Genomic DNA, 25240 nt, shown 5'->3' with positions numbered 1-25240 from the left:
TTTTGCTTTACGGCACCCACGGAACCGATTTACGACAAACATGTGTCGCTGAAAATTTGTCTTCGAAAGTACGAGCTTCAAGCAACGTCAAAGGTGTAGACAGTTTATGTCAAGTATATTGTCATTTCAAGAAAATCATTTGTAATGTACTTTAGTGGAGCGGATTTTTGAATGGTTACAGTGGAGCTGTAGTCAAGACGTTACCGTTTCATTGTGACTGTCAAAACAATATTTCAAATCGATCATGCCTTTTATGAAAGGAAAAGCACCTATACGCCGAACTCTTAATTACTTGGAGAAAGGTCGAATTGTTTTTAAACCGAAGGTTAAGATACTGGCAATTAATTACAACACAAACCACCCTCCTAGTAAAGGAACTCAGTAAGTTTTTAATTTTTATTATTCATGTCTTATTACGTATCCATTCCCCAAAGTTTGCAGTCCTTACCAATTTTTTTCTGTTGACTTACCACAAGCACAACATTGATCCGCCATTCCGCAAGCCGTAACATACTTGACAAGAGCAAGTTATTGATACAGGTATTTAAATGGGGCACACTTTGTCTGAGGTGTGCAGGCAATCATGGCCAATGAAAATTTTGCCAACCTAATGTCAGAGCAATCAAACTATTTCAACAACAGCTTTAATTACATGTACATGCAAACATAGCCCTATCCTACAGACTCTTACTTATCCTGCATTCCTCTGTTCTCAGTGTGCTGTCATCAATACGAAACTGTTGTCATCTACATAAAGTCCTAAGTACTGCCTGAGGGTTTGTTAACGTGTTGATAGAAATATGGCTAAATGAAAAAATCAGGCAAAATGCCTGGCTAAATGAAATAATCAGGCAAAATGGATGTTAACAAAGTCTTCCTTTGTAAACTGCAGGGAGAAGAGATCTGAAATCTGGATTTAATAATATGGTATCTGAAAATATGACCGCCATCTTACAAATGTACATCATTCTAGGTGATATAGAATCAAGTCAGATATTAAAGCTGTCAGGATAATGGTATAATTCTAAGTTGAATCCTTGTACTAATAACGTGATTATGTGTAATTCCTGTCCATTTCTGTGTTGGTTTTATTTCAGTTTAGTTATCTGCTTCTCCATATAAAATGTGCTCTGGATAACCTCTCTGTATGCATTACATACTTCCTCTTCGTGTTCCTGTGCCATGTGTGAAAATCTCTCGTTACGGATGCCCCAATACTTGAAGACTGCCTCATCTGTTAGAAGTTAAATATTTTGGAACTTTTATTGAAGGCTCAAGTATTGCCTTAGCATAGCGATTGTGGGAACATTCATAATAACGTTAACTTTCTGTAGCAATAAGGCCATCCTTCAAAAAATCTTGAACATTTTAGAAAAACTGGTATCTTTTTTTTTTTTTTTGATTACTCTGGTCAACGAAAACGATGGGAATTTTAGAGAACATTGAGAAAAAAGTAAAAAAAACAAACAACTTTTTTTATCATAATCCCCCAAAATATTAACAACAGGGGTCAAAATACTTGGTCATTTGCTCGTTTTGAAGAGCTTGAAATAAAAATTTAACCCAGGTCATCACATGATTTTGTATCATGCAAATAATTATTCATGATTTCAGACACATAAATGATTGATTTTACCCACTTCCTTTGTGGTTTTCCAATGAAATAAATGGGATACACCTTTAAATCGTATTGGATGACCTCAGTTTTTGTAGAAGTCATCAGTTCAAAGTTTCAAACATTTTATTTCCTGTTTCTGGTTTACGCCAAATGAACATGTTTTTAATGATGACGGATTGTACTCTTGTATTGATTATTTCTAACATTTACTTTTCTCTAATTTCAGGCAGTTTGTGTTTTGGCATTTACCCCAAGTACAATACAAGAACCCATCTGTGCAGTGTGTGACGTTCAAAAATATGACGCCATCACCATTCATACAGGTGTTCCTTGGTAAGAAATATGGCCATATATCTCATTGACAGTAAATAAATTACGAGGATTGGGAAGAAATCATTAATTGGAACCATTTTATTTCAAGATACTAAGTGGAATTCTATGTTGGTCACAAAGATCTCTCAAATAAAAAAATTTGAACTGAGGTTCTCACCCTTTTCGTTGTTACATGTATGTTAATAACCTCTGTGCAATCTGAAGGATAGAATTGTCCTGTAACAGTGCATTTGCCGTTGGTTCCCAGTTTAAGGAAGACATATTCATGGCAGCATCATTCATATTCAGACATAAGATAGCACGGGCCAGTCTTAATGACTTTTGCAAATGTATTTTCTAAATTTTTACTGATCTATCTTATGAAATGGGTAAATTTATAAAGTTGTAAGAAAGCATATCTACATATTACACTATTAAAATAGTTGTGCCATGACAATATTTTAACAGGAAGTTGCATGTGATTTCTCCTTAGTTCTCCTGATGATGACAAAATAATGTGCCAAAATGAGTCTCTCTTTTTTTCAGAGTTACACTACACATATTACCTTAAGCTGATCAGCTGAACACAAACTTACATGTTCATGTATGACAGTGTTGATTAAGCTTTATGTTGTATTACAAATACAGTTGTAAAACTTTAACAATAGCAACTGCAAACTGATTCATTTAAGATTTAATTTTTTAATTTTTTTAAAATACATCTGTATAAATTTGTTTATCTCTGAAAATGTGATGTGTGTGGTGATTACAATTGTATTGCTTATATCAAAAATATCTTACTGTCTGGCACATTATAATATACATTAATGATGCAGTTACTTTTTTTCTGTATTATCTCAGTAACTTTGTTTTTTCAGTGCAGCAGTATACATCAGTAGGAATACCCAGTTTCAGTGTTGTGTTATATCTGTGTTTTGCAGATGGTGATGAAAAAGTACTTGTTGACACAGACAGCAGATCCAAAGATGAAATATTAGAACATGTAAATCTGATATTTGGAAAAACTGAGTATGTGAATTGTATTTGTACAAAAGCTATTTTACTTTAATTAATATTTCACCTACATCCAGATATGGTCATGAAGGGTTATTTCTTGTTAAACTGGGCTATCAAACTAAACAATTTCAAATGCAGCTGCATCTTTTATATGTGTAGTGCAGCAGCACTAAGAGATGTTCCCATACAGCTCCTGTTTTACCTGTTATAGTCATTTGCATGTTATATGTGATTGGATGGGATTAAGCGTGCTGCTCACAATTGTCGTACCAACTTGTAATCAGTGTAATACCATTAGATAGTCACTAAACCCAGAATAATCTTCTGGTCGTATACTTCTACATGTGTAACAAAATTGTTTTATGTTATTTCATTTCAGGAAAACATTGCGGGATGAGGCAATAGCCCAGGAGAAAAAGGACAACCCAGCTAATTTTGGGCCAACAGCAGCTCGAGAATGTATGTGTGAAATAACTGGTCAGGTACCTTGTCCAGCCTTCAAACCCCTGCCACGACACATGAGGGGCAAATACCAAACTAAGTTGAAAGAAGAGGGAATGGATGCGGTCTATGAAGATGTTAAGCAGTGACATTTGAATAAGTCAAATTTTGCTCTCAGTGCTTTTTTTGATTGAAAGGGAGTAGTGGATTCAGTTCGTATATGGAAATGAAGCAGGGATTATCCTAAGAGGATGTGACTTGAAAGTTGCCCACCTGGAGACTTTACAATGTTAAGCAATGTGTTCATGTAATGCCAGTTGTAGATTGACCATGCGACTGGGAATCTAATTGGGCTCTGGTTTATCTGGAGGCTTGCAATCACCGACAACTCTCAGCAGTTCCTTGGATGCAAAGCATCAAGTTGTGTTTATCTACATGTGTTTGCGCACAGCTGGTTATTGTGATTCATCAAAATACAACAGGTCAAATCACATTCACATTGCTTCTTCAGAGCTGACAGTTGCCGCCTGTCATAGACCTAGGTGTGCTAAAACCGAATACGATCAGATGCTCAGGATTTCAAGGTTTTCTGAAACTTTCCGACATAAGCATTATGCGTAGGTCCAGTTTGTTTAATTGGACCCAGAGGCTGGTTGTTCAAAAGAGTATTGGCAGTTAAGTCCGATTTTATCGTTAGTTTGGGATTAAATCCCATTAGACCAATTAAATAAATAAGTAAATCCCATTAGTTTTGTATTAGAACAAGACGTGCTGAGATTTCAGCCTGGCTTAATTTTTAGTACACTTTTTAACAACTTACCCCAGCTACTTAGGGCACAAGTCAACCTACACCTGACCTAAGGCAGGTTCTGAAAGCTACAGGCCCAGTCATTTGCAAATTGTTATCCAAAGTAATGTATCATGAACAACGTAACAAGTGAAAGTTATTTACACATTTAGCAATATTTGGTCTTAAAGTTGTTTTAATTCACCTGGAAGGACAACCTTTTGGTCATCCATTCTACTGGTTGTGGTTCATCCTCATGTGACTCACAGGTGAAGGATCATTGGAAATCAGGTACAACTGAGTATTCATAATATACTACTAATGTAGCCTGCAGACAATGTATGTTCATGATACACATGTATGTGGTATTTATAACTTTTTTATTACACTCCTGAACACCGTCTTTTATAAGATGGCCTGCTACATGTATTGGTAAATTTTTTCCCAGATGTTTGCTATTTGCAGACTTATGAATTTCAGCCTTCCTTGTCAGAATTAGTATTACCATTGTAATGAAGTATTGTTTGCGTATAAGATGGGAGCACTGAAAGTCATAATAGTTGATCTTTACTTGAGAAGAGTTTCAGACTTTGACATAGGCCTAAATTTAGAGGTGCATAGTGGACATAATCTGCTAAATAAAAGCAAAAAAGAATAAGTACCCTTTTTACAGAAGCATGTTCCCTGTTTTAAGTGTATGATTGAAACTTTTCTAAGCATGCAGCAGTTGATGATCTATGTGTGGCTGATTGTGTAAATTATTGTAAGTAACCTGAAATTAAACTCAAACAAATATCATACGTTATTTTTGGTGATGAAAGATTTTTCCAATAGTATATCATTTTACCTTGTAAACAAACCACAAAACACTTTTCTAAGACTGACAGAACTCTCCGAATCGGGGAAGAGTATCAAAAGTCATCTGCTAACTCTCGTCTGTAGTATCACAAATTTTTCAGAGAGGTGAAATCTGTTCTAGATTAAAGCAAGAGGGTGGATGTACAGAAACATGCACTTAAAGTGTCACTTTATGGTATGCATTACATCATAAAAGTATGGATAAGTATTAAGGAAAACACAATATTTAGTCTATCCTGAATGTAAATACATTTGGCTTGTATTAGATACAACATTCAAAACACAAACAGATATTGATTTCACCATGTGTCTTTTGCTTGGAAGACTGCCATTGATGATGTGTACAGCTTTGAGTGTGTAATATATGTTATAAAGTTGTTTATATTTTAGTTCAAAAGTGGCTGGAAACCATTTACTGTAAATTTTCAACCTTTTCGACATTTAAAGCACCTTTTTCAGGGGAATTTATGCATACAATTGTCAGGAAAATGATGCTAAATATGATTTGTGTCACTAAAGGTGCAAGCTTCATAAAAGTGCTAAAATTATTTCTACACTTACAGTTTTCTCAGAATATTTCAAGAGGCAGTTGAAAATGTCGAATTTTTTTTCCCCTTAGCCATGGGGGTACAATTGTATTGCTCAGTGTTCATCAATCCATACTTTTGTAAGTATTCAATCTCTCAATCTGTTACAATCAGGTTTACCAAACTTATACCATATGTAAACTTAGGCGTAGGGAGCAAAACCCTTTTCATTTACAGTGACCAATGGTAAGTTTCTGCAATGTCCTAAGTTTGTTTTTTAACATGGTTGCAGTATCTCGTAACCTGTTGAAGCAATTTTAATCAATTTCATTGGGCCTGTGTCTCCCCTATCATATAAAAATACCATCTCTCACACCTCTGCTTAATAGGCCTGAGAGGTATTTTAGTGAATAGCACTAATATTTAATTTAAATATAATATATAGTCTGTATAGAGAATTAACAAGAAGACATTTCCATCATGCATATGTTTACTTTTGGGGATGCCACATGATTCTATAAATAGCTCAAAACATAACATACAATTGCAATAAATTACACTGAACTTAAAATTATTAATGCATCAAGAATTGAAGATACAATCATAATGCAAGATCTGTTCACTTCTTGGTGACCACCGACGATTTTTCCTTCAGTTCCAGTGCAAGGCAAATTCACAGGTCAACCCAACCACAGTGACACTGCCGCCATGATAAAGCACGGGTAAAACAGATGTACAACTGTGTCAGATTTGCTCTGTGAAGGACAGTAATAAAATTCAGTAATAAAAGCAGATGAACTGACGTATGGGTCTATGTGGTGACAAAAGATATACTAGTATGTTGCATAAAAGTATTTTCAATTTGGTACATTTTTTGGAGGGCTGGGGGACTAATTTGATAACTTAAACAGCTTTTAAAATGATACTGCTGGATGTCCATGGTTATCAAGTTTACTTACACATGCATAAGACGGTAAATCCATGAAAAAATTGTTTACATGGGAGTGGAAAAGACAACACTGGGGTGGTAAGTTTAATAATTTATATCATTTAAAAGCTATTTACCATCTACAAATCTTCACGTTTGCTCACTTAAGGATCTGAACAATGGTGGAGATGATTTGTTTAATTATTGAATGACAATGTAAGGTATAGCCTACCACTTTCTAATTACCCATGAACTCTACAGAGAATCACATCTCTCATCTCAGATGTCATACATGAAAAGGAGAACATCAAAGTGAGATATATTCTAAGGCAGGCATATTCAAATAATATTTTGTATTCTTACGTGCACTTGGATATAGTACATGGTATTAACTACAGTACAATGAATCATGAATGTTTTCAAGATCACAAAAGTAATATGGACCACACATACTACTGCTTTGGAGGTGATCTTTCTACTGAAACCAGTGTGTTAGAAGTTACAAAATGAAAAGGTTTGTGTGATTTATGCAATTTTGCACACATAGGAAAGGACAACACTGACGAGCAATTGACTAGTAATGGTAAAGGAGAAATTACAGACATAAAACAAGTTTAGATACAAGTATGATCTAAAATATTTCCTACTACATGTACATTTGATATCATTTAATAATTCAATGTTTGTACATTCTTTGTTAAACTTAACTCTGTTAAAAATATAAAGCAAGTGACTGACAATAATGCACTGTTGCTGATTGTAGTGGTGATATAAAAATACCATCAGGCCCAGATTAGCCCATTGCCATTTAATGCCTTTAAGTTAATATCATGCACAAAATATTATGATGGGATCAACAAATTCAAGACCATAATTAATGAATAATGTTTTGTAACACAACACATTGCCTTCAAGGAAACTGTTAATTACATACATGTATACAAATTATCTAACACCAGACTATATAATGATGAAGCTACATAAAGGTATATTAATTACAAAATCACAACTGCTTAAAGCATAATACTGAATGAGTTACATAGGCAAAATTAAATTAATAAACATTATTTCTAATGACCATGGACAAAACATATCTGGAAGCCACAGGAATGTAAAAATAAGGAAGTACTTCATTCATTGCTTTAAAATCAAAAGGGTAGAACTTAACATCAGCAGTATCAGTGCACATTAACTAAAATCGGTTGCAAGCTGTCTTAGTGACACAAACATTTACCTGAACTAACGGGTTAGTTTAAGTCATTACAAACGGTTAGGTACATGTATGAATAGACATCTAGTAACTTTAAGCAGAATTTAAAGTAATACGGATTTAAATGTTCTTATAACATTTGCTTGGTAAATGTACATGTATTAAGCTAGTTTATTCTTCTAAAGGAAGGACTGTATTGACTTATCCATTATTATAGGCCATGTGTTTTGTTTGTTAAACACGGGACATATACAGACATTGCACCTTTTAACTTTTCAAGATTAGTCTAACATTTTATTCCTTTTTTTTTTTCGAAGAGTCTGGATTAGTTTCAACATGTACTAAAATCTTCTACATGGCATCTGTTCCAAACATGCTATTTTGTGTATTTCTTAAATTGACAGGCATTTCATGCCATACTCAAGAATAATTCACTTCTACAAGAAAATAGAGTTATGGTGGGAGGAAACCAGACAGAGCCCCGGGAAAACCCTCTTGAAGGCAGCTAAAATGAGCTGGGCTTGAACTCACTGCTTCTGCACTGGTGAGATGCTCCTGAGTCACTGTCCTTGACCACCTAACCACTGGACCATGGAGGCCCTTCCACTTTTTTTTTTAAACAAGAAAGCAATACTTCAAAATAATAACAATAAAACTAAAATAATAACTTGCAAGCAAGCAGTAGCAAATTCTGTAAATGTCATTTTTAGTTATGACATACATATCTGGGCTCAGTGGCACAAAATATGTTACACTGACTAATGTACAAATGATAATATAACATGCTGCATAACACTGTTCTGTTTATTAAATGTTCCACCAAAGGAACTGCTTACTACTGAGAATCTATCTCACCTTGAGTTGAACTGTACAAAACAATTCAATTGTACAAAGTCTGCTAAAACTAGCAATCCAAGAAGAGCTCAACAGACATCTTGTCACAGTATTTATGTACAACACAGTCCAGTTGAACATCACTTGTGAAAATATTTTCTACACTGGCTTCTGATATATATGTGTATGTATTAATTATACACTATTCTCAGCAGGCTTATACAGGATCTTTAAATAGTGATCTGATAACTATCAAGTATCTAATACTGACATGCCTTGATATTTCAATGAGTGTACAAATGGCTAAACAAAAAAACATGCTAGAAAAGTATTTGGCAAATGAAAAACTTAAACAGAATTAGTGAATATGGTGAAATATAAAGTCACTTATGGAAAACACATGTAAATCCACATGCACTTGTCATCCATGTGGCAATGACTGAATGAATCTATGTTTGATTCAAAGCATATAAAAGAGTAATACCAAATTTTGTCAAGCTTGGAAACTTTCTGCCCCTTGTTGTCTCCAATATTCTGTCTGCAGTTCTTTCAAGTTTTGTTCCAGCATATCAACTTCGTCGTATTTCATAGCCTGCTTTGCTTGTTTGATGTATCCACGGATAATGTCCATTTGTTGTATCATGGGGTCATCAGCATTTCTCACCACAGTTCGTTTCACCTCTTCATGTGGCTTCCAGCCAGTGCCTACACTATCACGAGAGTCACTGCGCTTGTGTCCGGAATCTTTGATTTGATTGGATGAAGAAGACTTGGGCTCTTCCTGTCTCCTTCGCTCACGCTCTTGTGCCAGCATGGCTTCCTGTCTTTCAGCAGCAATCCGTTTTTGAACTTTAGCCTTGTGGATCTCCTGTAGTTGGCTGTATTCTTCTTCACTTGGCAGTGATTGCAGAGTTAACATGTTGTCCTGCAGAAAGCTGCTCGCCTGAATGCGGATAGATTTCTGCAGCTGTGTTTGTTTTGGTGAAGGTAGATCTGCTCCATCCATCCCCAGTTTCATAATCCTCTTGCTGCAACAAAGATCGGAAACGGTTGTCTTGTCACAGAGAGGATAACCATGGAGGTATATATAGAAGGAGGAACAACTCGGGCTCTTCAAAGCGATCAATGCACGATACTGACGCAGCAAGACTCGGGCTTTGTTTTAAGAGGGGATTAGCCTGACTGCCCTGTAGCAGGTCTTCGCATACGCGCTCTCGAGACTATAGCAGCTTTTGACACCTGGGATAAAAGGTATACTCAGAATGCACCCCCTCCTGCGTTGCTTGCTCACAACAGAAACCCCCTGTTCAGGTAGCTTATAATGAATACAGAACAACAGAATGGATGTCCAACCACATTGCCAATTTTCTTGGGGATATCATGTTTAAAAGTAAATAATATTAAAAAGAAAAACATGCTAATGGTAGATGAATAGTAATGACAGCACATGCATGGTTTGTATGCCTGATAAAGAACAATTTCTGACTTGTTACATTTTAATATCATGGCAAGCAAATGAAGATACTACATCAAAAGCCTATTGTCAAAGGTGGAGGTACTTTGCTTACTTTTGTCCTATCAGTAGAAAAGAGTTTTTTAAGTATATTTACAAATAGATCTAATATACAGACTTTTGATCGATTTTTTCTCTGATTCATAAGCTCCCTTTCGGCAATGGACACAACCAAGTTTCCCGACATTTTTTTTTCACAGCGCTTCAAAACAGTGAATTGACATATTATGCATTGTTTCACCATGGCATACAAATCACATTCGAATTTTCTCTCTGTTTCATCTTCATTTTCGACAAAATTATGGCAGTTTTTGTCCCATTTTTTCTGTATCCCTACAATAATTTGGAGTACATAGTTTGGCCTTGGACCATTTCACCTGGAAACTCTTTTAATAATGTGGATAAAATATAGGCCTATCTGCCAATACAGTTACTTTTGCAGAGAAAACTCAACTTCATGTCGTTAATTTGCATTTCTATTAATTAGATTTCACCAGAGAGAGTCATTTTTAAATAATCAAAAAACAACTTGCCGCTAATATACAAACTGTAGGCCACCTAAGTATGAAGGTTTAACCAAGAACAACATCCCCGTCCAATGGGAGTTGGATTTGCCTATATTCGATTTTCATTGTGATTTGAGAAATGTGCATAAATGAGTGAGTGCTTGGGGTTTAAAGTCGTACTTAACAATTTTTCAGTCATATGATGACGAAGGAATCTTTAGAGTGCATGTAAAGTGCCTCCTTGTTGCAGGAAGGATTTCCACCGCTCTTTTATCTAATGCTGCTCCAATGATACGGGTCAACCAGTCGTTGCACTATCCCCTTCATGCTGAACGCCAAGCGAGGAAGTTACAACTAAGGTCATAGATGTGACTCGACCCAAGATTGACCCTGAATCTACCGTTCCCAATGCGGACGCTCTACCAACTGTGCTATCGGGCCGGAAAAGTTTACAAAAGTTATTTATTTGATTTGGTGTTTTACAACGAACTCAAGAATATTTCACTGAAATATGTTTTTGGCCAGCAATATGGTTGGAACAAATCCCTGACCATCTGCAGGATGCCTACAGACCTACAGGCCTACATACGGCAGAAGAGGAAACCAGCTTAAGTTGAACTTTAAACTCACAGCAACCGCATTGGTGAGGGGCTCCTGGGTCACTGTGGCACACTAACCACCTCCGTCACAGTAAGTAAATAAGTAATAAATGAAACATTGGAATACATGTAAAATTGACAATAACTTTACAAAATTGTTACACTTAAATCATGTATATAACAAGTTTTAAATTAATACAAGTGGACAGAAAATAGTGGGGGGAAACCTAGCAGAAACTGAAGTGGAGAAAAAAGTGACACTCAGATGTGATCTGTAAACCTTCAATTTCCCTCCAAGAAAGAAGTCTGGAAGTTGGTTTGCTCAAAGGATTGAAGGATTCCACTTATTGAGATGGATTAAAGTTTACTTACCTTAGAACATCCACAGCTTCAAACAATTTCAACAGCTGCACCCTCAGCTTCTGGGCTTCAAAATATGCATAGGTGGCTTCTCCAAGACTGAAAGCCAAAGTGGTAGATTTTTAAGTTCTTAAGAATTAGTTACATCCATCAAACCACCCTTTACAAAGCTTGTTCGAATAACATACCCTGAACACATACCATGTAATCAAAAACTGTTCAAATTTTCTTCCACTGCAATATATCTGCTATTGTCATGAGTAACATGACGTTCTCTCATATCAACTGTAAAACCAAACGTGCTACGCAACTTTCCAGGTCCATAGCAAGTTTTACCAACAATAGATAAGTGACTTACCACAGAGATTCTACCATTGGGTTATACCTAGGAAGGAGTTGTTCTGCCTCATCTAAACAAGACCTCATTTTCTAAAGAAAAAAAAATAATGATTGGAAACATAAAAGACAATAAGAGGAAATTTCACATATCAATAGATACAAAATACGTACAATTTTATGTTATTAACTTTACTTATTCAATGTTATTGAAAAATATTTATTTATTTATTTGATTGGTGTTTTACGCCGTACTCAAGAATATTTCACTTATACGACGGCGGCCAGCATTATGGTGGGTGGAAACTGGGCACAGCCCAGGGGAAATCCACGACCATCTGCAGGTTGCTGGTAGACCTTCCCACTTACTAGTGAAAAATAATTCACCAAGCAACATTTGTGTCTATCACCACTAAAGGTCTGGCTTGAAACTCACTTTGTCCACATAAAACATTTAGGCTGGATTGCTCAATGTTTTCTGCACTAAAATTTCACACAAAACTTAAACGCTGAAATGTTTTCTGTGGTACAGCATAAAATCTGCATATGACTACGCTTGGCAACTCTTAACAATGAACAATACTTGCATCATAAAGTAAAATAATGGTTGGCTTTGTATTCCTCATCTCAACAAGCTTATCTCTTCGCTCCAACATTTTGCGACATTCAACACAAGTACGAAGGTGAGGCTCCCCCTCTGGGCTCATGATCGAGTTGAGGCTGCTATTGCTGTCAGATCTCCGAAGAAATCCGGATTCATTCTCGCAGGTGAATGCAGGATTCGTTAGCTTTTCTGTTGAGACAACATAGTCACTGTAAACATTCAATTTAACAGATTAGGTAAACTAGTATGTCAGTTGTTTATTTACTTTTTATCTGATAGGCAGAGAAAAAGCACGCATGAGCTAGACTTGAACTCTTGTCGATCGCATTGGTGAGAGGCTTCTTGGTCATTGCATATGTCAGTTGTAGAATTACATGGGAATGTAGCATAGCAGAAAAAGGAATATATTAAAACAAAGCTTGTGTGCATTACAACATTATCTCAGAATGTGGACAACTTACTTCCATAAGAGTAACGAAGGAATTGTGAACATCGGTCGCACATGATTCCTCCACAAAGGCGGCAGTGATGACGGCGGCGAGTCAGCGTGAATGGTCGACCACAGGTCACACAAAATGGCACATCCCCGTCTCGTATCCATGGTACAACAGACTTTTCAAATGCTTGCAGAGTAAAAGAAAACATGTTCATAGGTAACCATATCACATCTTTCAAATCATATGATATCTTACACAAAATATAATAGACATGACACAAATTTATCCCATAAATTTGGTGTATTGAAAGGCAGGAATAGAGATGTTATTTTTCTTTAAATTTTAAAATGGTAAGTTTATTAACCAAAAAATTTGCACAATTGTGGTATTGGTATTTGTATCAAATAAAACCTGTTATCCTAGAAATTAAGTACTCGAAAACAAAGCCTACTCTGGATCAGAAGGGCCACTGATATGCCTGCATGTACTCTAAGTTCCAAGAGCCATAATGATTAAGTAGTAATTGAATTATGGCCAAGGTAACTGCTGACCAGACGGCAAACCACATCATGCATTGGTCAACCTTGATGTTTAAACACAAAATCTTAGAACAAATTTAAGCAGTCACAGCAGTTTACATTATCAGAATTTTGTGATTTCTTTCTTACAGTACTGGGAAAATGTCTAGGTCTACTATATTCGTACATGTTTAAGCATTTCCTGTATCTATCTAAATAGTGTACTGAATCGGAAACACATGTAGTTGGACAGTCCCAATTTGACTAACTGGCCTTTAAAATACTTGACTAGGTTAAATTAAAAACTCTTGATAATCTCACCTTTTCTCTTGTTTGGCTCCGTTGGTGCATCAGTTGCAATTAATTTGTCTAATCTGATCAGAAGTTTGTTAGTTTCTATCACATATCTGTCTATACGTGCATCACGTATAGATTTGAACATGTCTGTATGACTCCTTATTTCACCTGAAGGAAAAAATGTGAAAGCAAACATACTTATTATTATACATGATATTACATTATATACACGATACCAGATTTGATCAGAGTTACATCTGTTCAGTTGTTTCAAAAACAAAATTGTATCTTAGAAATAATTTTTTTCACTCATTCTTACCTTTACTCCATCGTCTTGAAATATTACAACTTAATTTCCACAATTCAATTTTTTTCTGAAACTTGCCATACTTGCTTATAGTTTTGAAATTAGGGTAGGCACCTATAATAGTATGGTTGCATTTCCACAGGAGTGGCACACAGAGTTCTGTGATATTACAATGAAATCGATGTGTGAGGCATTTTATTACAAGCCTATGAAATACAATACAATAAAAAATGTGACCCTGCAATAAGATCCTGTGATGTTACTGCCTAACTTTGACATGCCACATGTAAATGAAGACTCTTGTGCATAAGCAATAAGCTATTATTAGCAGGCCTTGAGCAAACAAAGGAGGGAATGCCTAAAACAGGCCAGTTTGACTGGACCTAGAAATAACATGTAGGTCAAGTCAAAGTAAGGAGCAGAAAACTTAACTGTGACAAATGCAAATGATAACTGATCTTAGCTGACTAGTTAATTACAAGTACATTTAACGCATTCATCAACTTAGAGGTACATTTTTTTCCACAAAAGATTACCCAATTCTTGTGGCTCCCAAAAGCTTGGGTCATATCCTGTTACACTGGTAGTTGTGTACACAGATGCAATAAAACCTGCTCCTTGAATATCATCTTCATCATCAATTGCTTTCAAAATCTTTTTCTTTGCTTTGTCAAATAAACCTGGTATAAAATAAAAAATAAAAATACAATTAAAGCAGGCGCTCATTCACAATTTACTTCTAATACAGATGTGTATATTTGGCAATAACAATGACATACTGATATTTACTCTGTGACACAGAGAATATGGTGCCTCCCCTGATCATCTCTGAAACTCAGCCCTCTACCAACTGAGCTGAGCGAAAATCCCCACTAGTACCCCACTAGTAAGTGCTCGTATAAACATTGGAAAGCTACTGCCATTACATATGTATTAATAAACTGTCCCCATTGTTTAAAGGGTGTAAAAGTTTAACCTTGTAATGTCGTATAACCAGGATATCGAAAAATCAAAAACCCACATCAAGAATGTCAAAATCAATGACACTTTATCATTTTAGCCAAGGGAAATCTAAGTTTTCACTAATCAAGCGCAAGTTATTTGTAAAACCAGAGAACTCACTTGTGCCCCTTGTGACATAACTTCATTCAAATTTATTTTTTCCGCAGGTAGATCACATATAGGGTACAAGAGACAAAACATTGTGTTTCAGGTTTGCCCGATATGGCATATCCAATGGCATTGCAAGAACTCCAGAGTACAGAATGATTAAATGTTACCAAGACTGTCAGAAAATAATGGCTGTGAACATAAAGATCTGTGTCTACCCCTCTTCCAAAACAAATAATGATGCATCATTTGTTGTCTTTCTTCCAATAGTTTACAATGGATACTTACCCTTCAACTGCTGAAAAACAGCTTTGTCCTCAGATGAGTGGGATTCCTCAAAGTGGCTCTGCAACTGTGTTACTGTGCCTAGGTCCTTGAGACATATTGGGCACAGGAACCCTTCCCTGATATCCGTGTTAGCCATATGTATTAGTGGAAGTGCTAAAACATGATATGATCTGAAAAGACACTTGTGATGAGTAAATCTACACTTATAACATTTATCTCTTCCGTTTTATGGATAATCCTGGAATCCTGGTACTGATGTTGTTCTATAGCTACCAGTCTATCATGTCTTCACAGTAAGTTATAATTTTTGGAGCTATTTTGTGGGTAATTTATTAATAAATAATTGTACACCTCCAGGCAAACCTGACTATCATTCCTACTGAAACTAATGGGAGCTTGACTTGAACTTGAGGTCTTGTTAATTGGTTAAGGTTTTGTAGCTTTTCACCTGAAGCCATGAGCGGGCTTGTCCTTAATTAGCTTGTCCAGAAAATGTTCAGAAGCAATGAATTATTTGAATGAAGCTTATTGCACCTGCATGGTGGTAAACTCTGAAGGAATATTTCAGTTACAATACAAAGAGAGAGGTTTTCATGCTTGAAAGAAAACCACCACTCTTCACAAAGCATAGCTTGGCAAACTTCCTGACATAAGCCACAGTCAAACCAGAGAATGAAGCCTAACCTAAATTAGCTAAAGTCCATCATTCCACAGTTCAGATGAGCCATACATATGCACCTGATAGCTGTCCATCATGTCCATCCAGTTGTACACCAACAAAAATGGAACAGTTTGACTTTCATATCTAGTTACAGTGCTGTAACTCTTACTTAAAAACAGTCTGAGTACACTCTATTGGTTGAGTATTTGGATACCCTATATTCATGGCTGCTCAACATACAGTAGGATGAGCAGCCATGAATATGAAGTATCCAAATATTCCTCAATCACAGGTTGGTAGAGCAGCCATGCAGATGACATACCGAAATATTCCTCAACCAACATTAAGTTGAGCAGCCATGCATATGGCGTATCCATGTATTCCTCTACCAACAGTCCATGTACATGGATTAACTGAGAAACTGATGGATAGAAATCTACATAGTGAGAGCCAGCGAAATTGGGTGGGCCCCTCAGCAGCCAAAATCCGAAAAGAAGCTATGTGGTAGATTCCACTGGAGAGTGAAGTACCTCAAGTGGAGGATTGCAAGATATAGCTTTATTGAAAAACTGGCCTTTCTATTAAACTGTAGCCCGTACTTATTCTCTGAAATGTTCAAGTAAGGATTCCTGGCTGTACAACTAATTTCGTTAGCTTTCACTCACAAAAGAGCTAAGGTAATTAAACTGTGTCGTTTGCAACAATAGGAGTATAGATGTACGTACAGGAAAAGACTCTATTTTCCAGGGAAGGCTACAACATAAGTGCCATTACATTTCTTAATCAATGATAACATGAAGAACCTGTGTTGAAATCTGCCTGATCTTTTCTGTGATATTCCATAGGTGTTGTTGTTGTAGCTTCATTATACCACGAGATTAGGTTTCAATATCGTATCTCATAAGCATTTCCAAAATAACCCAATGATATTTACCTCTTTACAAGTTCCCTTCGGACTTGTTTTCAAATGTAGACCTCACATAAACTCTGGGGAAAAGCTACCAAATGAAATTAAGCCGTGTTAAAACCACAGCAGTAATCCTGCAATCTGTCGGCGTACATCCCTTGACAGACAGATGTCAAACTTTCAACCAATCACATTTCATGTGGGCATATTCTGCAGAGGTAAGCTATGACCTCCTGCTCTTCCGTTCTCGATTCTGCCAAGGTTTTCACAACTAAAATATCGACATGGGGGGAAGTGGCAGTACACGGCGCGTTGTTGTCGAAGAAGATAGTGAAGGGGCGGGAGTTGTTAAGGCAAGTAGCATCCATATATAAGTCTGGCGAGGGGCAAATAGAAACTGGCAACTGGCGTAATCAAAACCCATGAGATGACCTCTCGTGTCACCTAGCTGTCGCCGTGTTCGTGGTGTTATTGACATGCTGTAATGCCGGTCGGTTTTACTACAGATCTTTTAAAATAGAAGTAAGACTCACACAAAATAGGTAGCTCCTTCCGCTAGAACACAGGTGCACGGTTTATTTGGTAATCGTGTCTGATTAAAAAAAAAAAAAAGCAAGCCTCGCCGATTAAGACAAGCCAAAAGTAACGTGCACCGTGACATTGATGTGGTGAATTAGCTCTGATAGAACACTGTAAAACACAGACTAGATGTGAGAAGATATCTCAACAGTGTCCTGCAACGGAAAACCCTGCTTGTGCCTGAATGACAGTCACTTTGTGATATAAAATTTATTCATGCACAATTTCAAAAGCTTTGGCAGGAAATAAGGCCAGGCTGCCTATTTAGAATTCGTAAGTTCTCCTTCTTCATGATTTCTCTGATGTCAGGTATGGTAAAATTTTGTTTGGCCAAGGATGGCCAACATCAGAGTGCACTCCTTTCAAAAGCCTGATGCAGCTGCACTGCGTTTAAGACATAAATTACCCACCAATCAAGTCTTCACAGCCTTAAGTTTGCAGACACTTTAATATACTCCTTACCTTTTCATCTGTTGATTTGTTGCAAGCACAACGTCGATCCTTTATATCCTAAGCCACATGAACCTGACATTCCTTGGTGATGCTCATAGCGACTTAAAGGATTAGTATCCAGATATATTATTTATTCCTAATTAACTACCCATGTATACATGGTTAAATTGAGTGAAAAATTGTAACATTAGTCCAAGTAGTATGGCTCTTAAAATCACTAGATAAAGAGGCTGGTTTTATGCATTTCTTTCACCAGCACTTGGTAGCCTCTGCCAAATTACGTCATTCAAGTCCAGTCTTTATGAGCTGTCAGAGCATCGCAATTTAGTTCAGTGTTAAAAAAGCTACAAGAGTGACAACAAGCATATCACATTTCTCCATGAAATGGTTTGGTGTTCTGCATAAGGTTGCAAATACAGGTGGTGCCACAGAACCCTGGAATTAGTTTTTGGAAGTTTTCTTACTTGTCCCTCAGGAAGGTGTGGATTTACTGCACTAGTCAGAAGGTTTTTGCACCCAGCTATGAAAGCTATGAGAGGAATACAGCTGAATTTCCACAATGGCACTTGCACATAGTAGTTACAAAGTACTATTGACTGACCTAAAAAGTGATATATATTGTATCATACATGTAATTATATTGTACGCGATTATATGCCTCTATAGGCATAGGCTATTCGGGATGTACCAGTCATTGTCATCGAATATAGGTATGAATTAAGAATCTCTGAGGGAATAGAATGATATTTATTGTGAAGTTGACAGAGGAAAAGAATAGTAAATAAAAAATGAACCTTGAGAAAAACAAAGTGTACAGTGTAGTACAGGATAAAGCTATAGCTAAGTATTACTGTAGTTGGAAATACCTGGGACAAAGATCAAATTCAAAGTGTGAAAGGTAGGAATCTGAAGTCTGACCAGAAATATCAGTGTCATAAAACCTCAGAACTTCAACGTCATGCTCTATGGCTTCAAATTGATATGGTAGTATATTTACTTATGTGTAGCGAGAATCCATCTCGAAAATGACATCATTTCGATACAAATTCCCAGGTTATTTAGGCCAGCTAGACTTGGGTTGGAAATCTGTGACATCAGCCACTGAGCTAAAATGCCATACCCAGCGGCTGGCTGGAGATCAGCTTGGGGAGTAAATCTATATTTTCGGTAGATTTAAGGTCATTATTATGTTTTTCAGAAGCCCTCCCAGTAATTTACTGTTAAAACTGGTTGTAATCTTTATAAGTAGTTTGAGCAGGTAAATCTGGACACTAATCTTTTAACAGTCATGCTATATTTGACAAGATCAGGTAACTGCATCAAGTTTTTAAATGTTGTGTGCTCTGACGGAGCCATCTGTGGGTATATCAGATTTTTGTCAAACTTAATGTAGGAGCAATCTTGTAGCACAGTTCTCACTGCTATTGTTATTAAGAGCAGCACAGTATAATATTACTTCAAATAATTATGAAATGATGACAACATTGTGAAAACTTAGCATTTTGAAAATTGTTCTTTCATCACCAAAAGCTGAAAGCATTATATTTTTTAGTCCTATATTTTTGTGCACGTCATCGTTCACGTGTGCTTTGATTGAGCAGTATTTGCAGGTTTACAGTGATTGCAAAACTAAAAGAGTGTCGTCTCATGATTACTGCTATACTAAATTATGACTTGCTACTGCCAGTAAAATCATTTGTACATTAATATGTAGTCTATATTTCTTTAATAGTTATGGTATTGAATACTTTTTTCAGATCTCAGATTCGGTTGTTAAAAGGCTGAAAGAAACAGGAGATTTTGCAGGTATGTTACACAGTAATGATTATGCTGTCGTATCAGTACACTCCCCATATGGCTTGCTCTTCACCTTTGTCATTTTTTTATTCTGTCATTGAATTTTAAAATTCCACTCTCCTCTGTAAAACTTTTTTTGTTTCATTTGTAGGTTTACCAAGTCCCCCAGAGCCAAGAGAGGTTTGTATATTAAGGTGTAAATTGACAGCCTGTTAAAAGCTACGCACATTATCTTGATGTTATGGATGCAATAAGAGCATATTTATTACTTGATAGTTACAAAATCAAATGGTAGTTACATAATCAAAAGTTCAAGAAATAAAAAAGTTTAAAAAAAATAATAATAATGTTAATGGTCTCTTTTGAGAATAGAATTTGTAAAATCAGTTAATGTCAAAGCCTAGGCGTTTAGTCTCTTAACCTAATTAGATGTACTGATAAGAATATTACATGTACAAGTATGGAGTCTACTATGATCTGTGTGACCTCTCAATGATTATTTACCCCAAACCGTTTATTTTCAGAAACCCTTGCCGAAGCCTGAAAAATTACCCAGATTTGAAAGAGATAAACATGCAAGAGACTTAGAGGCATTTTATCAGGATAAATTGAGAGCATTGGAAGAGAAGGTATGACAGCACTTTGCTCTTGAAACTTGACTGCCATTATATAAATGAATTATTCTTTACCACAGCATTGCACATCAGTCATAAGCATGCTTCAGAAAAAGCTATTAGAATCCTTTAACAGCTGAACAGGTCTTACAACTATTAGTCCTCACTCGGTACAAGAGTACACACTTTAGGTCAACACTTTGTATGTTTTTGTGCGTCCCTGAGAACATCAAACCATCATAAAGTATTTTTCCAGGCAGTCCATCATGTTGAATTGAAACTTGGTACACGTACATGACTTCACCATGACATGCTGCAGATCATGGTTATACCTGGATTTCAGGCTGTTTCGTATTACCACAGTATGTTCCTGTACATATATATTCCTTTAAACAAGTATGACATTGCATTGCTGAACTGCACAAGTGGGTTATAATAACATTTTTAGCCAGTTCAGTTCTATTCCCTCAGAGAATGTAGCTTGTATTTATGATCAACTCAAACTGACTCTATGTTGCTTTTCAGAATGCCCTGGTGTATCGAACTACTAAAGAACAGTTTGCTAAAGCAGTAGAAGAAGTGGAGCAGAAGTTCTTGTGAGTGAAGTGAAAGTTTCTGTATCAAAGTTTTACTGCACTGACCATGCCTATAAGTCATTTGTGGTCCGAAAAAGAACAGTGGGTGGCTTGTGTCTGTGGCACTTGAGTTTAATTTGCTAAGGGTGCACAATCTCAGCATTGGATGGGAATTTTTTAAGATTTTCTGTTCTCAGGTTCTCATAGGGTAGTATAGGGTATTAGTGTAATTCTCCAGTATTTTCACATGTTTACAAGGTGTTTATTTAAGACTTTTGTAGAGGCATTATTCTGTGTTGACTGATAAAATTATATGTCTTGTGAAACCCTGAAACTGGCCGATCCAACCAATGTAGTTTTGTTTCCAAAATCCAATTAAAAATGTGCATAAATTGCACTGAAATTGGCTCGTTCATTTGCAAAATGGTTGGGCAATTAGGGTACTACAAATACTCTAAGTTAGGTTTATGACCATCTTGTATGTTTAGCAAGTAGGTATTTTCATTTTCCAGCTATTGACCAATCCTACCAATGTAAGTTTGCCTCCAAAGTCAAATTAAAAATGTTCATAAATTGCACCTTTCATATGTGAAAAGGTTGAGGAATTAGGGTACTTAATGTTTGTTGGAAATGTCTTGGGAATCACAAGTATGGCATGTATATTAATGAGCTTGCCCGTCAGTTACATGTCAGATATAGGTGGCTTACTCCGGGCACTCGTCTTTCCTCCACCCGTGGTACAGACTGCCATCATATTAGTGAAGTATTCTCAGGAACAAAGGTGAATAGGTAAATAACAGTCAGTAAATCAATAAGGACATTGCTCATTTCCATGTGAACAAAGGTTATGAAGTGGACTACATTGTGCTTTGGGCATTTCATTTCATCTTCAAATATTGCCATTGTGGACTAAAGTGAGTATTATTCAGTCCATTATCAACCAGTCCAGTAGAAAGCAATCATGATCACATCTGTACCTACTGCAGGTACATGTCACTATTGCTCATAACACATTCGATAGCTTATACATGGTTTAAAGGATACATGACAGATTACTATTAAAAGTAGATTATTGTTTAAGAAAAATGAAGAAGGATTTGTCCAAAGAAATGAGAGAGAGTCCTCATTTTTGAAGCACATGTCTTAATAGCTCCTCAGTTTCATACAAATTTCTGTCAGTGGTGTGTAATTTTCAGAAATGACATTGAATGAAAATACTGATAAGCCAGGACTAGCTTCTCTCCCTGCTCTCTATCCTTGTGCAGTCATGGATGGAGTGGATAACCTGACCTGTTGGTTGCCATCCAATTAGCCCTTAATATTTTTAGAACATCACAAAGTTTCTGTTTTCTCAGTATCTGTTGTTTCTTTGTGGACAAGTTGTTAAAATACAGAGAAACCTCTCTTCATAGTTACATCTACATGTATATTAATATTACATATAATGGTCAGTATAACCAGACCGATGAGTAGACAGACGATCATTGCATGCAACCTATAGTTCTCCATTTAATATAGGCCTACAGATGAGATCACTGTATGTTCTCTCTTTATGCCTTCATGTGACTATATCAGCTTTACACTGTCTCTTGCAGCATAAGTCTATATAATGTTGATTTAATGTCAAAAATAATTTTTTACCAGAGCATAAATCACCATTTTAATATGAGACATGTATATCTAACAGGAAGCACACTGGATCTGCTCTATGCCAAGATTTCCAACAACAAGTGTACCAGTGCTACAAAGCTAATTCAGACAAAACTCTGATGTGTTCACCAGAGGTGCGACAATTTACATCATGTGTCGAAACTGCCAGACAGGTAAGCCTTTTCACAAGTTCTCTCAATGATATTCGGTTTTGTTGGGGTTTTGGATTTGCTGATATAGATTATAAGCTGAACCTTGTTACAGAAGGCCTGCTCTGAATTACTTCTCCTGTTACACGAGAGCGACTGACGTATTGCAAGATTAGCGTTTGAGGCGTGAAACTGCAAGAAATAAGACCTCGCCTATCACAGCATGTAGCATGTCCGTTATGTCACAACAGTGACAAGTGTTTTCTATGCAGTGGAATGTTAGAAACTTGATATCAGTGTTTAAGCGGCAGAAATGTTGAGAGATCATAAATGAAGTTCATATTTTTCAGCTTATTTAGAATATTATACATATATTTAACAGAGTTGACCAAAGCTGTCTGTTGAGTATTGTATTTAATTATGGCCAGGATTTTTAAATTACCTCCAAATGGATTTAAAATATAAACAACATTCTTCCTGGCTTTCCAGGTAAGTTTACAAAGTTAAAATCTGTCTTAAAACTACTTGTCGATTTTCATCTATCTTATGTCTAGCCACAGCTTACTTGTAAAAAATTTGGTGTGACCCTATTAGATTGTGTGCTGAAATACAGCTTAGGCTAGATCAGTAGCTTTTGAAATATGCAGTGGTTTACCAAAGGTTTCCTACATCCATAAAGCTGTGAACCAAAATAGTAGTGAAATAGCCTTTACAGCATAAAATATTTATGATGTAAATGAATATTATCATATGTTACAGCGATGAACAAACCAGCAATGAGAAGGTTAAGATCTTGGTTTTGCACTTGTCTCCCACTGATATGGTGCACACCTTAAGCTCACTCTGCAGGTGAAAGCCTGTGGGTTTTGAGTGAGAAAGTTTGTCAGTTACATGCCAAAGTAAGAAAGATGTTTTGATTTCCTCCATGAATAAAAATAGTCGCCAAAGATGAACGATTCTTTTACCTACAATCGAATAAAAAAATATCTTGAAAGTTTTCACTGATTATCTACTTGTTATGCACCAAAAAGAACAGTTGATTGTTTACTTTATCTTTTTCTTTTCAGAATGCACTTACACGAAAAGGTTGATGAGGGTTTAGGTATAGATGAATTATTTCCTGCTGTGTGTAATTAAGTTTCTAGATTCAAATCTAGATTTGTGTTTCGCGATGTATCCAGATAGACTTCTGTCAACTTGAGTGCTATGAATATGAAGAAGGATGAATTGGTTATCTGTTCACTGAACAGCACCTTCGCTGCTAGTCGAAGGCTTCAAAGTGGACTTGGTTCTCTAGTGAATTTTATTTTTCATCTCTGGCACCTTTTGTAAAGGTAGCAAGACAGTCCCTTTGATCCTGTGATTTCTCACAAATTCATCTACTGTCATCTTGTAAGATATTTAAATTTGACAACATCACATGTTAGAAGAAGGCATGTTTCAGAGTGCTAACTTGCTAGATATATATGAGAACTTGTTGGCAACATGCTGCCGTACTTACAGTTGTTATGAAATCTTAATATAAAAAATCGAAAAAGTTTTGCCTTTGTCATCTTTATTACCATCTGTGAACTGTCAACATTGACCACCTTGTCTCTCTTTACTGTGGTAATGACTGAATTGGAAATGAGAATGAGAATACCTGCTTGCTAAACGACACATTGGTCATTAAGTCAAATACACACCTAACGAGTATTGGTAGTCATGTGAAAATGTCCTTCTTAGGAAGAATTAAAGCAATAAGAACTAAATGATATAAATTTTGTAACATTTATCTTTATCTTAAGTTCTTTAGAAGGAATATTTCAGCCCTTAACCTTACAGTTGGTATACAATGACACGTGCCTCTTTCACTCATACATGGTCGAAATACTGCTCACATTCACTTCTAAAGTCTGGTTTTATCCTCACATGACTGAAAATATGTTGGTACCATTTTAGATTTTCAGAAAATTTTTGATAGAGCACTGCAAAGATAACATATACATACATGGATTTCAAGTGAGAAACATGCTCTCATTTTTTTGTGAACTTTGGTTTTGTTGGACATTGCTAATGTGTCCATTTGCACAGTCTTTCATTGATAAACACTTAAATTCCACTGATGTGGCATGAATATCTATTTGTCAAAGGGGGATAGGGTTTATCAGTAACTTGCCATAGGTCAGTGGTTTATTTCTGACTCTCCATTTTCTTTACCCATTCGACCATTACAGTGAGTATATATGCAAGTGAAAAAATCTTGACTTGGGCAATGACCAAAAATCAGATCAAGTCAGAAATACGTAGAGGATATTGCATTGCATTGGTTAACAATCATAAAGAGAATGACACCAGTGAGGGGTGAAACATAATTGATGGTGGGAGAAGTATTTGAATGCGTTGCTGTATTTACCTTACACATGAACAGTTTTTGTGGCACCTCTAGTGTGCAGTGTTCCCTCTTTA

The 25240-nt window shown here is 36.2% G+C and overlaps 3 protein-coding genes across 4 annotated transcripts; 2 read left to right on the top strand and 1 right to left on the bottom strand.

Moving 5' to 3' along the window:
* The first annotated feature begins 55 nt into the window (after positions 1-55).
* LOC135469599 (small ribosomal subunit protein mS25-like) lies at positions 56-5163 on the top strand. Its single transcript, XM_064748093.1, has 4 exons — positions 56-381; positions 1845-1951; positions 2872-2959; positions 3327-5163. Exons 1-4 carry the CDS (start codon positions 245-247, stop codon positions 3535-3537), a joined length of 543 nt encoding a protein of 180 aa, XP_064604163.1. The 5' UTR covers positions 56-244; the 3' UTR covers positions 3538-5163.
* Positions 5164-5189: 26 nt separating this feature from the next.
* On the bottom strand, positions 5190-17135 carry LOC135469598 (rabenosyn-5-like). Of its 2 annotated transcripts, none has more exons than XM_064748091.1 (9): positions 17003-17135; positions 15408-15577; positions 14546-14689; positions 13727-13870; positions 12912-13073; positions 12434-12639; positions 11869-11939; positions 11523-11609; positions 5190-9560 (listed from the first exon to the last, which is right to left on the bottom strand). In XM_064748091.1, exons 2-9 carry the CDS (start codon positions 15541-15543, stop codon positions 9026-9028), a joined length of 1485 nt encoding a protein of 494 aa, XP_064604161.1. In that variant the 5' UTR covers positions 15544-15577; positions 17003-17135; the 3' UTR covers positions 5190-9025. The 2 variants fall into 2 exon arrangements, with proteins under 2 accessions (XP_064604161.1, XP_064604160.1); XM_064748090.1 differs by having other exon boundaries at positions 15408-15560; positions 17003-17133.
* Positions 17136-17219: 84 nt separating this feature from the next.
* LOC135471293 (MICOS complex subunit MIC19-like) lies at positions 17220-24329 on the top strand. Its single transcript, XM_064750464.1, has 7 exons — positions 17220-17328; positions 19765-19813; positions 19956-19984; positions 20329-20433; positions 20944-21014; positions 22681-22816; positions 23860-24329. The coding sequence occupies exons 1-7, from the start codon at positions 17260-17262 to the stop codon at positions 23881-23883; spliced, it is 483 nt and encodes a 160-aa protein (XP_064606534.1). The 5' UTR covers positions 17220-17259; the 3' UTR covers positions 23884-24329.
* The last annotated feature ends 911 nt before the right edge of the window (positions 24330-25240 follow it).

The sequence above is a fragment of the Liolophura sinensis genome, chromosome 7, assembly GCF_032854445.1.
Source record: "Liolophura sinensis isolate JHLJ2023 chromosome 7, CUHK_Ljap_v2, whole genome shotgun sequence".
Taxonomy (NCBI): Eukaryota; Metazoa; Mollusca; class Polyplacophora; order Chitonida; family Chitonidae; genus Liolophura; species Liolophura sinensis.
Note: the sequence above shows the minus strand (reverse complement) of the source record. Positions and strands in the feature narration are given on the sequence as shown.

Coding starts and splice junctions, on each gene's coding strand:
- LOC135469599 (XM_064748093.1), top strand. CDS start 245: ATGCCTTTTATGAAAGGAAAAGCACCTATACGCCGAACTCTTAATTAC. Junction 382..1,844: donor CCTCCTAGTAAAGGAACTCA/GTAAGTTTTTAA, acceptor CTCTAATTTCAG/GCAGTTTGTGTTTTGGCATT. Junction 1,952..2,871: donor ATTCATACAGGTGTTCCTTG/GTAAGAAATATG, acceptor TGTGTTTTGCAG/ATGGTGATGAAAAAGTACTT.
- LOC135469598 (XM_064748091.1), bottom strand. CDS start 15,543: ATGGCTAACACGGATATCAGGGAAGGGTTCCTGTGCCCAATATGTCTC. Junction 12,640..12,911: donor CCTTCGTTACTCTTATGGAA/GTAAGTTGTCCA, acceptor TTGTCTCAACAG/AAAAGCTAACGAATCCTGCA. Junction 11,940..12,433: donor CCATTATTTTACTTTATGAT/GCAAGTATTGTT, acceptor TTTTTTCTTTAG/AAAATGAGGTCTTGTTTAGA.
- LOC135471293 (XM_064750464.1), top strand. CDS start 17,260: ATGGGGGGAAGTGGCAGTACACGGCGCGTTGTTGTCGAAGAAGATAGT. Junction 19,814..19,955: donor AGAAACAGGAGATTTTGCAG/GTATGTTACACA, acceptor TTTCATTTGTAG/GTTTACCAAGTCCCCCAGAG. Junction 22,817..23,859: donor GTGTCGAAACTGCCAGACAG/GTAAGCCTTTTC, acceptor TTTTCTTTTCAG/AATGCACTTACACGAAAAGG.